General features: G+C 49.6%; 1 protein-coding gene across 1 annotated transcript; it reads right to left on the bottom strand.

Annotated features, from left to right (window-relative positions):
- Positions 1-11,436: 11,436 nt before the first annotated feature.
- On the bottom strand, positions 11,437-14,198 carry LOC123089992 (heparan-alpha-glucosaminide N-acetyltransferase-like). The gene is made up of 13 exons (XM_044511499.1): positions 13,971-14,198; positions 13,717-13,854; positions 13,526-13,607; positions 13,364-13,440; positions 13,147-13,256; positions 12,911-13,028; positions 12,719-12,835; positions 12,476-12,567; positions 12,315-12,381; positions 12,155-12,236; positions 11,976-12,067; positions 11,739-11,882; positions 11,437-11,649 (listed from the first exon to the last, which is right to left on the bottom strand). The coding sequence occupies exons 1-13, from the start codon at positions 14,196-14,198 to the stop codon at positions 11,503-11,505; spliced, it is 1,494 nt and encodes a 497-aa protein (XP_044367434.1). The 3' UTR covers positions 11,437-11,502.
- Positions 14,199-14,495: the final 297 nt, after the last annotated feature.

Here is a 14,495-nt window from a genome sequence, read left to right as displayed (position 1 = left end):
AAGGATGATTCGACCTTCTTCTGGTGTTATGCACTTCTGACCAACTCCAGTCGCGCTTTCTCTGTATAACTGTCCTTTGATTACGGTAAAGGCCTTAGATCGACGGACGATCTGTCGAGCCTCTTCCTCATCCTCCGGAAGCTCTTTTCTCAGGATATACGCGATATACGGAACTGTCCAGTCGGGGAATGACCACCAAGACCTCCATGACCAAGTCGACCACTGCTGGGACTTCAACCTCAGTCGGATCTGTGGCACTCTTGGGCTGTGGAGCTTCTTCGGTGAAAGGATCTTCTTTGACTGACGGAGTGTGTATATGCTCCAAGAACACACCACTCGGAATGGCTTCTCTCTTGGAACCTATCTTTGCTAGATCATCAGCTGCTTGATTTTTCAGTCGGGGTATATGATGGAGCTCCAACCCCTCGAACTTCTTTTCCAGCTTCCTCACTGCACTGCAGTATCCAGTCATGGCTGGGCTTCTCACGTCCCACTCCTTCATCACTTGGTTGACCACTAAATCTGAGTCGCCATAGACCATCAGGCGACGGACGCCGAGTGAAATGGCCATGCGCAACCCATATAAGAGGGCCTCATATTCTGCCTCATTGTTGGAGGAATCAAAGTGAATCTGGAGCACATATCTGAGCTTATCTCCTCTGGGGGAAACCAGGACAACCCCAGCACCGGAACCATTCAACATCTTAGAGCCATCAAAAACATGGTCCAATGCTCCGAGTGAACTTCAGTCGGCTGCTGCTGTTCAATCCACTCGGCGAGGAAATCTGCTATTGCCTAGGACTTAATGGCTTTCTTTGCCTCAAACTTGATATCAAGGGGAAGAAGTTCAATCGCCCATTTAGCCACTCGACCAGTTGCATCTCTGTTGTGCAAAATCTCTGATAGTGGAGCGTCGCTGACGACTGTGATGGAATGATCAGAGAAATAATGAGCAACCTTCTTTGTGGTCATGTATATTCCATACACAAGCTTCTGATAATGAGGATATCTCTGCTTGGATGGAGTCAAGACTTCAGACAAATAATACACTGGGCGCTGAACTTTGAGAGCTTTTCCTTCTTCTTCCCGCTCGACCGTAAGCACAGTACTGACGACTTGTCCTGTGGCTGCGATATAGAGCAACAGAGGCTCTTTGCTGATTGGAGCAGCAAGCACCGGCTGGGTGGAGAGCAGAGCTTTTAGCTCGGCAAACGCTGCATCAGCTTCTGGAGTCCACTCGAACTTGTCTGCCTTCTTCATCAGTCGGTAAAGAGGCAATGCCTTTTCACCGAGTCGTGAGATGAATCGACTTAATGCGGCCAAGCATCCAGTAAGCTTCTGGACATCGTGCACTCGCACAGGGCGTTTCATTCGGAGAATAGTGCCGATCTTCTCTGGATTAGCGTCGATTCCCTCGTTCGGAAACGAGAAAACCGAGTAACTTGCCACCAGGAACTCCAAATGTGCACTTTGATGGATTGAGCTTGATATCATACCTTCTGAGGTTGGCAAATGTTTCGGCGAGGTCAGCGAGCAGGTCGGAACCTTTTCGTGACTTGACGACGATATCATCCATATACGCTTCCACATTCCGACTGATTTGAGTGAGTAGACACTTCTGAATCATTCGCATAAATGTGGCTCCGGCATTCTTGAGGCCGAATGGCATGGTGATATAGCAGAAGCACCCGAATGGAGTGATGAAAGCTGTTTTTACCTCGTCGGGTCCGTACAGACGGATCTGGTGGTACCCGGAGTAGGCGTCTAGAAAAGACAATCTCTCGCATCCCGCGGTCGAGTCAACAATTTGATCTATGCGAGGGAGAGGAAAATGATCTTTCGGGCAGGCCCGGTTGATGTGCTTGAAATCAATGCACATTCGGAGCGATTTGTCCTTCTTAGGAACCATGACGACATTAGCGAGCCACTCGGAGTGGTATATCTCTCGGATAAATCCTGCCGCCAACAGTCGAGCCACTTCCTCACCAATGGCTTTTCTCTTCTGGACGGCGGACCGCCGAAGATGCTCTTTGACTGGTTTTGCAGATGAGTCGACTCTTAGGCGATGCTCAGCCAGTCCCCTGGGAACACCTGGCATGTCAGCGGGCTTCCATGCAAAAATGTCCCAGTTCTCACGGAGGAACTGGATGAGCGCTTCTTCCTATTTCGGGTCGAGTGTTGTGGAGATGTGGGTCGGAGCTGCATCGGGGTCGGTCGGGTGAATGTGAACAGGCTTCGTCTCACCGGACGACTGAAATGCAGACTCTGTGGCGGGTTTCTTGGATCGCAGCAAATCACTCGGATCTGCGTTTTGCTTGTATTCTTCGAACTCGACCGCTGTCACCTGGGAATCAGCAATCTTTGAGCCCTTCTGAAAGCACTCTTCTGCCTTTTTCTGATCACCGGTGACAGTGATCACTCCTTTGGGGCCGGGCATCTTCAATTTGAGGTACACGTAACATGGTCGAGCCATGAACCGTGCATAAGCTGGTCTCCCCAAAATGGCATGATATGCACTCTGAAAATCCACGACCTCAAACGTCAACTTCTCTTTGCGAAAATGTTTCGAATCACCAAACACCACGTCCAGAGCTATTTGGCCGAGTGACTCGGCTTTCTTCCCTGGTATAACTCCATGAAAGCTCATGTTACTGGTGCTCAGTCGGGACATCGGAATGCCCATTCCTTTCAGTGTGTCTGCATACAACAAATTCAGCCCGCTACCACCGTCCATCAGCACTTTTGTCAGTCGAGTGCCTTCGACAACTGGATCGACCACCAAAGCTTGCCTCCCAGGGGTGGCAATATGAGTCGGGTGATCAGATTGGTCGAATGTGATGGGTGTTTGGGACCATCTCAGATAATTTGCTTTTGCTGGGGTAACCATGTTCACCTCGCGGTTAATGACTTTCAATCGACTCTTGCTTTCCACATCTGCAAAGATCATCAGAGTGGAGTTGACATGCGGATATCCTTCCTCACTGTCCTCCTTGTCTTCGGCCTTGTCCGACTCCTTTTCCTTGTCCTTAGACTGTTTTCCTTGAAACTGCTGGATCAGGAGTCGACATTGGCGAGTGGTATGCTTTGGGTAAATGATATTCCCTTCTTCGTCTTTCTTTGTGTGGATGTGACACGGCATATCCATCACGTCGTTCCCTTCTTTATCCTTTACCTTCTTAAGGTTCCAGGATCCTTTTGGTTTCCCTTTAAACTTTCCATGAGTCACGGCCAGAGCCTCTCCAGGAGCTGCCGGTTCAGCCTTCCGCTTCTGTTTCCGACTGGTGTTTCCCTTCTCCGACCGGCTCGGCTTGTGCTTGCCGCTTCGGAGTCGGTCTTCTTCTTCGCCGTTGGCGTACTTGGTAGCAATTTCCATCATCCGACTCAAGGTCATGTCTCCGGTTTGACCAAATTTCAAACTCAATTCTCTGTTCTTAACACCATCCTTGAAGGCGTAGACTGCCTGATGATCAGACACATTCTCCACAGTATGGTGCAAAGTGATCCATCTCTGAATATACTCCCTGAGAGTCTCATTGGTCTTCTGCACGCAGACTTGCAGCTCCGTCAATCCAGCCGGTCACTTGCAAGTTCCTTCAAACGTTCTGACGAACACTCGGGACAAATCTTCCCAAGTGTAAATGCTGCTAGGAGGTAACTGATTCAACCACGCTCTGGCAGAACCTTCCAACATGAGGGGCAAATGCTTCATGGCCACCTCGTCATTCCCACCACCAATCTGGACCGCCACTCGGTAGTCCTCAAGCCAAGTTTCAGGCTTAGACTCACCGGTGAACTTGCTGACTCCTGTTGCCAACCTGAAATTGGGAGGAATCACTGTGGCTCTGATAGCTCTGCTGAAACATTCCGGACCAGAAATGTGCACTCGACTGCTCATGGGCGCATCTCTGTCGAGTCCACCTTGATGGGCTCTGTTCCGGTCGACCAAGCCTTGCACTATAATGGATCGCGCGTCGAAGCCTGGTTCCCTGGGGTCGACTGGAACTCTTCGCCCCGCACTGAGCTGACGTCTGTCATCTTGCTGCCGAGGAGCGTAAGACCCACCCCTCGGAGGGGAAGTGGGCACTCGACGCCTATCATCTCGGTCGTGTCGGTCTCCATATTGGTCTCGCTGATTCTCGCGCCCCTCACGCCGCGGAGGCGATCGGGGACTGTGAGCCGACTGAACCGTATTCGCAGCGACGGATCGACTGTGAATTCTGTTGCGCGACTGCGACACGGCTGAATTCTGATCTCCTGCTGCCCGGAGCAGATCCCTGATCTGCATCAAGCCTCTGCCAGCTTCCGACTGAGAGGGCTGGATGGACTCTGCAATACGGGTCGCAGCTGCTAAATTCTGGATTGGGGTTCGATATACCTGAGTCGGCGGGAAGAGTTGACGTCGACTGGCGTCGGGAACTCGTTGCCGCGCGCGCTCGTCGAGTGCTCGCTGAAGATTCTCCAGGCGAGCGCGTTCGGCCAAATTGGCCAAACGTGCTTCCTCCAAGGCGCGAGCCTCGGGGGTTTCTCCTGCGATGGGAGTATGCAGGGCATCCATGTTCCTGCGGCGAAGTTCCTCTCTTTGCAGAGAGTCGAGTGGCTCGGGCTGGTACTCTTCGTGGTCTCGTGCGGGGTCACCTCCGTCGCCTGCCCCACCATCACGGGCGAAGCCAGGGGGGCTGCGAGGCCCGTCGACCATCAAGATTTCCGCCGCTGGATCACTGCTATCGCATTCGGATGCAGTCTCTACGGAGCCAGTCGACAGATCGAACAGGCCGTAGAGAGATTCGTCGGGCTCGATTGCCGCAACTTGGGTGGTGGCCGTCTGGCGAGCCACCGCGTGTCTCACCCACCGCTGAAGCCTCGACCGACCCGAGCGCTTGCGCTGGCGGGAGACCGGGAGGGTGGTCGATAGGGGAGTCGACCGATATGGGGTCGACGGTTGCCGCAGCAGAACGCCGCGGACACATGCGCGAAAATGTGTAGCACCGCGGACGGGGAGCGCATCAACGTCGAGTGGAGCCTCCTGGAGCCAGGCGGAGTCGTCGGCGACGAAGGTGAGAGCACCGAGACGAATCTTTCGACCCTCGACCAAAACTCCAGCAGCTACCATGATGAAAGTACTCGGAAGAATCGCAACTTCTCCACAAAATCGCTAAAACACCTGCCCCACGGTGGGCGCCAACTGTCGTGGATCTAAGTCTGACAGTAGAGTGGGGGGGGGGTAGGTATGGAGAGGCAAGGTCCTAGCTATGGAGAGGTTGTAAGCACAAGAGATGTACAAGTTCAGGCCCTTCTCGGAGGAAGTAAAAGCCCTACGTCTCGGAGCCCGGAGGCGGTCGAGTGGATTATGTGTATATGGATTACAGGGTGCCCAACCCTTCTGCCTGTGGAGGGGGTTGGCTTATATAGAGTGCGCCAGGACCCCAGCCAACCCACGTAAGGAAGGGTTTAAGGTACATTAAGTCCGGGGCGTTACTGGTAACGCCCCACATAAAGTGTCTTTACTATCATAAAGTCTACTTAATTACAGGCCGTTGCAGTGCAGAGTGCCTCTTGACCTTCTGGTGGTCGAGTGAGTCTTCGTGGTCGAGTCCTTCAAGTCAGTCGAGTGAGTCCCTCGTAGGTCGACTAGAAGGTGATCTCTTCTAAGGGTGTCCTTGGGCAGGGTACTTAGATCAGGTCTGTGACCTTACCCTAGGTACATGACTCCATCACCGGTCTCAGCGCCGGTCTCGATGCCGGTCTGAATCTCAGCGCCGGTCTCAGTCTCAGCACCGGTCTGCGTGTCGGTCTCAGCACCGGTCTGCGTGTCGGTCTCAGTCCCCGATGCCACCGGTGGGCCCAGCAACAACATCTGTTGATCGTCGGTAAGGCTAAAAAATTCGTCTACCGCCCGGTAGACGTCGTCGCAATCACCAGAACCCTGTCCTTCATCGTTGCTAGCCATGTTTCCTATGATTAAATCTAGTCAATTAATTCTAGACCTAATAAAATGAATAATGACATGAAAAAGGACTATTGTTTTGCAGGAATGTTGACTCCTTCCTGGTGCGGCAAATCCCGGGCACTCGATATGTCCTAGTTTGTAGCACAAGTCATGCCGAAATTCACGGAAAATTTCGGCATGACCTTTGCTAAAAAGTGGACAAATCGAGAACCTGAAATTTGCCGGAACAGAAATGAATCAACATTCCGGCAACACATAGGCCACTCAGCATCATTCCCTGGAAACAACAAAGCCACTTGGGCACAATCGAACAACTTCAATAAAAAGATATAACATGACCATTTCAATGAAAATAAAATTTGCCTAAATTCTTTTCCTTGAAAAATAGTGGTCTTTTCAAAAATCAAAAACCTTTGCCAATCTACTTAACCTAGCTTGTTAATCCAACGAACCTAATTAACCTACCTATTTAACCTAGTTAGTTAATCTAGTTTACCTAGATAATTAACCCTAATTAAACTAGTTAACGCAGGTAGTTCTCTGTCAAAGCCTAAAATAAATTTTTGCACTAATTAACCTGGATAATTAACCTAATTAAACTAGTTAACCTGACTAGTTCTCTGTCAAAGCCCTAACTAAGTTTTTGCACTAACCTCGATAATTAACCTAATTAAACTAGTTAACCTAACTACTTCTCTGTCAAAGCCCTAACTAAATTTTTGCCCTAACCTAGATAATTAACCTAATTAAACTGGCTAACCTATATGCATGAGAGAGAGAGGAGGGGTGGGGGCTTACAGATGATGGCTCCGGTGGTGGCGACGGAGGCAGTGGTGGCGAGGGAGGCAGGGGCGTCTCCGGTGACGGCGAGGGAGGCAGGGGCGTCTCCGGTGACGGCGAGGAAGGTGGCGTCGACGGCGGCTCCGGTGGCGTTGACGAGGCCGCGCGGCTCCGTGGCGTTGGGGGCGGCTCCGGTGTCGTCGACGGCACACGGCTCTGGTGGCGTCAACGTCGGCGGCGAAGTGGGGCGATGGTGAATCGGGGAGATGGCGGCGCGCGGGGTGGGTTGAGGGATTTGGGGGAGAAGTGGTCGGGGGGAAGCGGTTTTTTGGTTAAGTCAAACTTAGCGGTAGCGCGTTTCGCAAAACGCGCTATCGCTAAGATAGCTATAGCGGTTTTTGCAAAACGCGCTGCTGCTATAGCTATGTAAATTTCTTCCTTTTTTAATTTCCTTTTCTGTTTCTATAGCGGGGGTCTAGGACACGCGCTGCAGCTACGTTAGCTATAGCGCCTCTTACAAACACACGCTGCTGCTATGCCTTCCTCCAATTTTTCGCTTTTTCGTTTATTTTGCTTTACATTTTATTTTTTCCTTTCTCCTTTTTCTATTTCTTTCATTTTCATTTACTTTTCTATTTGTTTTTCATCTTATTTTATTTCCGTTAGTAGTAGCGCTCTTCCCTGGAAACGCGCTGCTAATTATGCCCTAGCGGTAGCGCGTTTCATCTAAGCCCGCTACTGCTATGCGTAGCCTATCATTCTGCCAATGGGAATATTAATAGTAGCGCTTTCGCGACTACCAGCGCTACTGCTAAGTTTGTATCTGTAGCGCGGTTTCTCTTAAATCGCTACTGCTATATAGCACTAGCGCGCTTTTTTGACCCGCGCTGTTGCTAAATTTCTGTGTATCAGGTTTTCCCTAGTAGTGGATGGCCGTCCATCCGTTCTACCTCCCACATTAGTAACATGTGCCGAGGCAGCTACTCCGGTGCCACCCATCCGTCCCTCTATCGTCCACCGTTGCTATATAAACTGCTGCCCCGGATGTAACCGAAAAAGGCTTTTGCCCCACTTTATAGATAAAGCAAACCACTAGAGCCACAAAGAGTACACACAAGTCCATGCCACACACACACACACAAGTCAGAAAGGGTTCTGCTGAAGGCACAACTCAACAAGCCCTTAAAGAAAAAACAGAAAAAAGGAGGGATGAATGGCAGAGACCACTGCCATCGCCATCGCACATTCACAGAGTAATCCGGCTTGGGGGGGGGAGGGAGGGAGGGGGAGTTCGACGAATAGGTCGGGAAAGTTGGTTTTGCACGACTGTCCGCCAACCACCTCGCGAAAGTAAGACCACAAGAACTGTGCGGACACGCAGGTGAAGAAAATGTGATTAGAGTCCTCCTCAGACGCGCACAACGGGCATATCCCATCGCCAGGGCCATTTCGCTTGAGTACCTCCACCTAGAGGGAACCCGACCTCGAATCCACAGCCTCAGGAAGATCCTAATTTTGAACGACAGTCTAATAGACTAGATTTGGGTCAGGGGCTCCGGCCCAGGAGAAGTCGCGATGTCCTGGTAGACGAATTTACCGGAGAAGGCCGCATTCATCCGCCTCCGATCCTTTCTCCTTTCCGCAACACTCCAACCATGACTTCCTCACGCTCCAAAGCTCTCTGGGACGGTCTGGCGACGGACTAGAAGGAGATGGCCGCCGTTGCTGCCGGCTGGCTGCCCGGCAGGCAACCAGAGGACGATGACGTCCCAATGGAGGACGCGGTTGACGACGAGCCGGCGCCACCCTCCTCGTTCGGGCCACCCTCGCCGGTGTTTGCATCATGACCATCGACGAGGCTCATGCCCATTACATGGACATGGTGCGGGAGGAGCAATTCCAAGAGGCGCAAGCCGACACCGCTCGGCTCCCAAGAAGGCCACCGCTCCTTCTCTCCCATTGAAGCCAAGCTTGATGGGCTCAACATCGGCGCCGATTAGCCGCATGGCAGCAACGTGGAGGTGGACAACTTCACTTCCCGGGTCTCCAGAGGCGGAGGTTACGGAGGCGTAGCTGGAGAGCGGCGAGGTAGAACTGGAGAAGGCGAAGCTTTAGTTTTCTGGGCTCACTGCCTGACAAGAGGAGCGGGTGCCTGCGGCTATAGATTAGGTGTATTAGTTATACCTCTAGTACCGGACGAGCACCGCTTATGTAAATATATAAAATCCGTCATGTTTATATGTAATCCAGCATGTTTTTATGAAATCCGGCCATTTTTGAACGAATTTCATCCGATTAGTTCGCATTGACGGTTAGTTCGCATTTTCACCGACGGATAAGGAAGAAAATTTACAGGTCATAGTTGAAGATGCCCTTATATAGTACCATAGGATACTAGATAATATTCAGAAAACTCAGCCCCATGACAGATGGCACCACTGTGTCCAAACAGTTCGAAACATCAACTTGTTCTTGAAAAATGACAAGATAGCAGATCACACAACAAAACAAAAAGAAACAGTTGCATGATTGTAAAGGCAAGTGTGGGGAACAGAGTCTGACTTCAACGCTGTAGTTTATTTATCGGGTCTGAAGTCTGAACCAACGGTTCATCATGCATGCGTTGGCATGAATAGCTCTTACTACTCAATAGTACTCCCTCCGTGTTCGGAATTACTCATCGAATGAATGTATCTAAATGTATTTCAGTTCTAGATACATCTATTTTCAAGACAAGTAATTTTAAACGAAGGGAGTAGCTCTTACTATCCTACTCTTACAAAAAGGCCAAGTTACTAGAGAAACGGCACAAAACAACTCATGCCAGAACTTCGACAATGATTAACTTTCGATTTCTTTGAACCATGGATATCGGGCAACATTCGGAACCTCTTGTGCCCTATGCCAATCTTGTCTTGATAGCTGCCAACAAAGCCTTCTTGTTCTTACAGACGAATTGCACTTGGTATCACAGCATAATAGAAAAATGAAGAAAGAAAAACAACAAAAGTCTGCATGATTAGCAGGAATAGAACAAGAAGTGAGCAGAGATTGCCGCCTTCTCGTTTGTTTCTTCCTAATTCAAAGTGGGCAGTAAAAACCAACACAGGGGCAGTGACAATTCCATTGGTATCTTCTGGAAAACAAGTGAAGTGCACCAATGATCAGAGGAGTTGGAGTCGCAGATAAGAGCAAAATTGCACATGTGTACGTTGTGCGTAGACGATTAGATTCTATTGCCAATTTGGCACTGCCGGCCTTTGGCTGTATGCATGGATGGATCCCTGCCCTGGAGTCTCTTTCAGGCATATGGCTGAACAGAGAGGAGCTACGACGGACAGGCAGGCTTGCCTCATGATCCCTGAGCACAGTGGCAACTTGCCCATGTTCTCCAAACTCTGCATTCTCTCATCTGGATAAGCTTAAGAGTTTCAACTGTCCTTAAAAATCCATTTTCTATGGACACTTTTGGTACCGTAGCTTATATTTACCTAATGCCATCGGTCAACCTCTAGTTCCAACAGGCTGACCATCTTGCCATTGGACGGTTTGGGTGCTTTGTTATATATCCCAATCTCAAGTTCTAAACTTGAGTTAATTTTATCAACTAAGAGCATCTCCAACAGCCGCGCTAAACTAGCGCCGCGCCGCAAAATAGGCCTTTTTAGCGCGCGCGCAACGCGGCGGCTCGCTCCAGCGGGCGCGCAAAAACGGCGCGCGCGCGATATCGGGTTGGGCGCGCGGTCAAAAACACTTATCCGCGCGGTGTACTTGGAGCGCCAGCTACAGCGCGCCGCACACTCGAGCGCTCACGCCCACACTCTCTCCCTCTCCTCGTCCTACGCCCCGCGTGCGCCGGCGCCGGCGCCCTGCCCCCCGCCATGGACGCGCACACCGGCGCCCCGCTCACCCCGCTGTACATCCGCGACCCCCCCCCTCCGCCGCAGCCGCAGCCGCCGTCGCCGCCGCCGCCGGAAACCCTAGCGCGGCGAGCGCTGGCGTCGCCACCGCCGGAGCTCCGCCGAGCGTCGGCCTCGCGCGCAACCTCTTCTTGCCGCCGCGGATGACTACGGCGCCGGCGCCGGGTGGCGTCGCGCCGGCGCCATGGCTTCTCACACACATTCCCATGAAGATGCCGTTGAAGATCTTGCCAACACCGTCGGAGCTTCACATGATGCGGTGCGTGATGCGGTGCGTGATGAGGATAGGGAGGAAGGTTCATCTTCGGAGGCGGAAGAGTCGTCTTCGAAAGAGGACGAAGACGAAGAAGAGGAAGATGAAGATGAAGCTTGATGTGTCTTTCATGTCTTGAACTTTTAGTTTGCATTTGAACTTGGTTGGATGAACTTGTGGGCATGATTTTGATGAACTTGTGGGCATGAACTTTTATTCATCAACTTGTTTGTGTCAAATTTTACATGTTCATTTTTGTCCAAAATATCCATATATGCAAAATGCCCGGCGAGTCGCGCGCGCTGCATTTTAGCATGCTGCTGGAGCGGCGCGCGCGCGCTGCATTTCAGCGCGGCTGCTGAAGCCAGCGCAGGCGGGCGCGCAAAACCAGCCGCAGCGCGCGCGCTAACAGGTTTTTTGCGCGCGGCGCTTTAGCGCGGCTGTTGGAGATGCTCTAAAAACAACATTGAAAGCAACAAATTTGACAATAGAATAAGACAATTATCGCTTTTTTTACATCAAAATAATGTTGGATGAAAACGAATGACATAATTTACTGCTGGAAGAAATAGATCATTGTACACAGCTATCATCCAGAACTCTCATAGTTTCCAATAAATCCCCAGCTTGTGCAAGATGCCAGAGACAACACCCCAGAAGAGGATCTCTCCAAATATGACGTACAGCAGAGTTCCCAGCCTTTCTGAATGCCAGACATTGACAAACACATGCTTTTGGATCCAGTTAACCTGCCAAAAATAACAAGACAAACAAATTAAGCCCATGCAAATACAGGCTCCAAATGTCACTACCAAGTTAACCTTCACCCATTACTTACAAGGGTTTTATCTTGCGACTCATAGTACCATCCGTTCACAAATGCTGCAAATATGCCTTGTGCCGCTAGGACGTACACAAGCATGGCGTTCATGCCGATCCACTCGAGGAACAAGAATGGTACTCTCAGGCCCCAGACATCAATCTATCATTGTGACAATGAAATGAGTAAATCATTGGGAAAGAGCTAATGGAAATGCAGCAATTTCATGCTCTAGGTACTTATGATAAACCATACCAGCATGTAGAAAGCTGACAGAACTATTCCAGCCGCGCCGGCAGTGAAGCAAACGTAACTGATACTGTAGAGTTGCTTATTGATTGGAATGGCTGAAATGGAAGGGTGATCGATGTAAGATTCTCAGGTCACAGTTTGTAGTAATTAGATCAAGTGTCGAAAATGGATTGTTAGGAAACCTTTTGTGAAGTGAAGGAGAATGCCGAGCAAGAGGAGCGAAATGCCCATCGAAAGCCAGTGTTTCAGTCTCTCCTTATGGGTCTAATATTAAGAAACTTTGATGTCATAGTTGCTTTTATCATAACCAAATGGTACCGGTACAATGTTTTGGATAATCACCTTGAAATGGATTAGAACATGGCCATAGTGGATTCCAATTGTCCCTGATAGAATCGACGATATTGAGCTGAAACATAAAACAGGGAAAATACTTAAATATTTGAAATAAACAAACTATATAACTAAGATTAATTCAGTGTAAGCTATGTTGGATCTCCAACCTTAACAATCCTTCTGGTTCGAATGGCGCAAGACACCATGATGGAGCATCGGCACGGAGAGGACCTGATTCTGGTGAGCTAAATGTACAATCCTGAAAATGGCAATTTCAGTGCACATATTGTCAGACTTGCACTTTCTAGCTTAATGTGTAGTATATCATTTAGCTGGTAAGGAAAACTTTCTGCAGCTACTTATACATAACAGTGAAATAAAATATGAACATATTAAGATTACAGTTCTACCTTAGTCCGGATCCAAACGGGCTGCGAGTAGAGATGATTAATCCCCCAGACCACCCTATCAACATGACCCACTGCATTGCAAGCCGGATCCAGGTGACCCCTTACACCACATTGTACCTGAAAACGCAAGTACTTGTATCAAATACGGAAATAATCAACAGGGATAGCATCCTAAAGGTTAGCTCCAAGTACCGTAAACCGCTTCCCATCATTGACATCGCCATCCGAATGGTACACATAGCTCCAATCTGGAACATACAGCGAGAACGTCGTGACCATGTATACGACGAACACGATGAAACCGCCTAACCTGTCGATTGTCAGAAATGGCAAGAATTTTCCATCATAATCAGGGACAGGAAAAATTATGAATATGCAGTTTACAGTGCAGAAAGACAAGTATCAGCGAAACATTATTGTACCATTGCCACCGGTAGGCATGGAAGATGGCGTAAGGACCGGAACGGACGGTGACAGGCCGCACCTTTATGGTGAACACCTCTATGAGGGCAACCACGAAGTACACCAAAGCTATCCTCTGATGAGCCATCGTCAAATATAAGGAAAGAACTATGTTATGATTAAGACCTAGATGGATGACGAAATGAACGACAAGTTTGTTTGTCTAGTAAATATAAACCGAACCTGGAGGATGCCACACCATCTTATCACCTTCATGTCCACTCCATAAGCAAGGTCGTCCGGAGCGTGAGAGTATCCACCTACATCCGAGTTCGATAGTGTCAAATCAAGCAACATGGCTGCAAACTGAATTGTGTAAACACTCTACACATCGGCTTCAAGTACCTTGCAGTAGCAGGCCCCAGAAAAGCATTTTCAGTGTTCTGACGCTGACCTTCTTCACAGCGGCACCCATGTTTGGAACCCTCTGCAAAATATTCATCGTGATGAGCATTTAACATAATCTATATATCCACCAAAAATGTTTTGTTTACCAAATTTGCACGAGTATGAGCACGGAGAAGTGCTTTACTGACCTTCATGGCAAAGGCGATCGCAACACCGACGATGAAGAGGAAGAAGGGCATGACAAAGTCTGCCAGAGTGCAACCGTTCCACGGCGAGTGGTCCATCCGCTGGTAAGCCCCGCCGGCATCGTCCACCAGTACCATCAGCTGCACGCAAGAGATTGTCAGCAGTTCATATGCATGGTGACTTGTAAGCATTTCGTAGTATATTTGCTTGGGAAAAAGCAATCATATGTGCATATTCGGAGGAACATAGCTAGTACCACAATGGTGAGCCCTCTGAAGGCATCGAGAGCCGCCACCCTCGTGCTCTTCTTCTTCTGGGGCTCCTCAACAACGACCAGTCTCTCCTTCTCGGTGTCATCTCCGGCTCCGGCGTGGACGACGCCCTTGCCGTCTCCATGCTCCACCTCTACGGGAACTACATCAATGGCGTGCTGCTCTGAACCTTTCTCACCGCCGGATGCCGCTATGTCCTGCCCCTTCTCCATGGTAAATGTGTGTACAACTCACCTGATTAGGTTCTAGTACTTGAAAGCTGAAGCATTGGCACCGAACTACTTGGAATCTTACGAGATGAGTGGAGATTATGTATGTGGAATTTTATATACAGCTACACAATCATAAGAATTGTCCGTCAATCTGTCCTGCCACAAAAAAATGTTTAATTAGGTGCTAAATATATACTGGCACCAGCGTTGGGTTGCCGTCTTGTGGTATTTTAAGTTTTAAGTTCATGTTTTCTATGAGTGCGTGCTCGTCGCTTTCCTTGTTTGCTCAGCAGGGGC

Source organism: Triticum aestivum, chromosome 4B (assembly GCF_018294505.1).
Source record: "Triticum aestivum cultivar Chinese Spring chromosome 4B, IWGSC CS RefSeq v2.1, whole genome shotgun sequence".
Taxonomy (NCBI): domain Eukaryota; kingdom Viridiplantae; phylum Streptophyta; class Magnoliopsida; order Poales; family Poaceae; genus Triticum; species Triticum aestivum.
The sequence above is the reverse complement of the archived record's forward strand: the minus strand, read 5'-3'. Positions and strand labels throughout refer to the sequence as shown.

Bases quoted from the DNA above. Each gene is read 5' to 3' on its own strand.
- LOC123089992 (XM_044511499.1), bottom strand. From the start codon at position 14,198: ATGGAGAAGGGGCAGGACATAGCGGCATCCGGCGGTGAGAAAGGTTCA. The intron at 13,441-13,525 runs GTACTTGAAGCC...ACTCGGATGTAG, and splicing joins CTGGGGCCTGCTACTGCAAG to GTGGATACTCTCACGCTCCG. The intron at 13,029-13,146 runs GCAATGGTACAA...GACAATCGACAG, and splicing joins ATCTTCCATGCCTACCGGTG to GTTAGGCGGTTTCATCGTGT.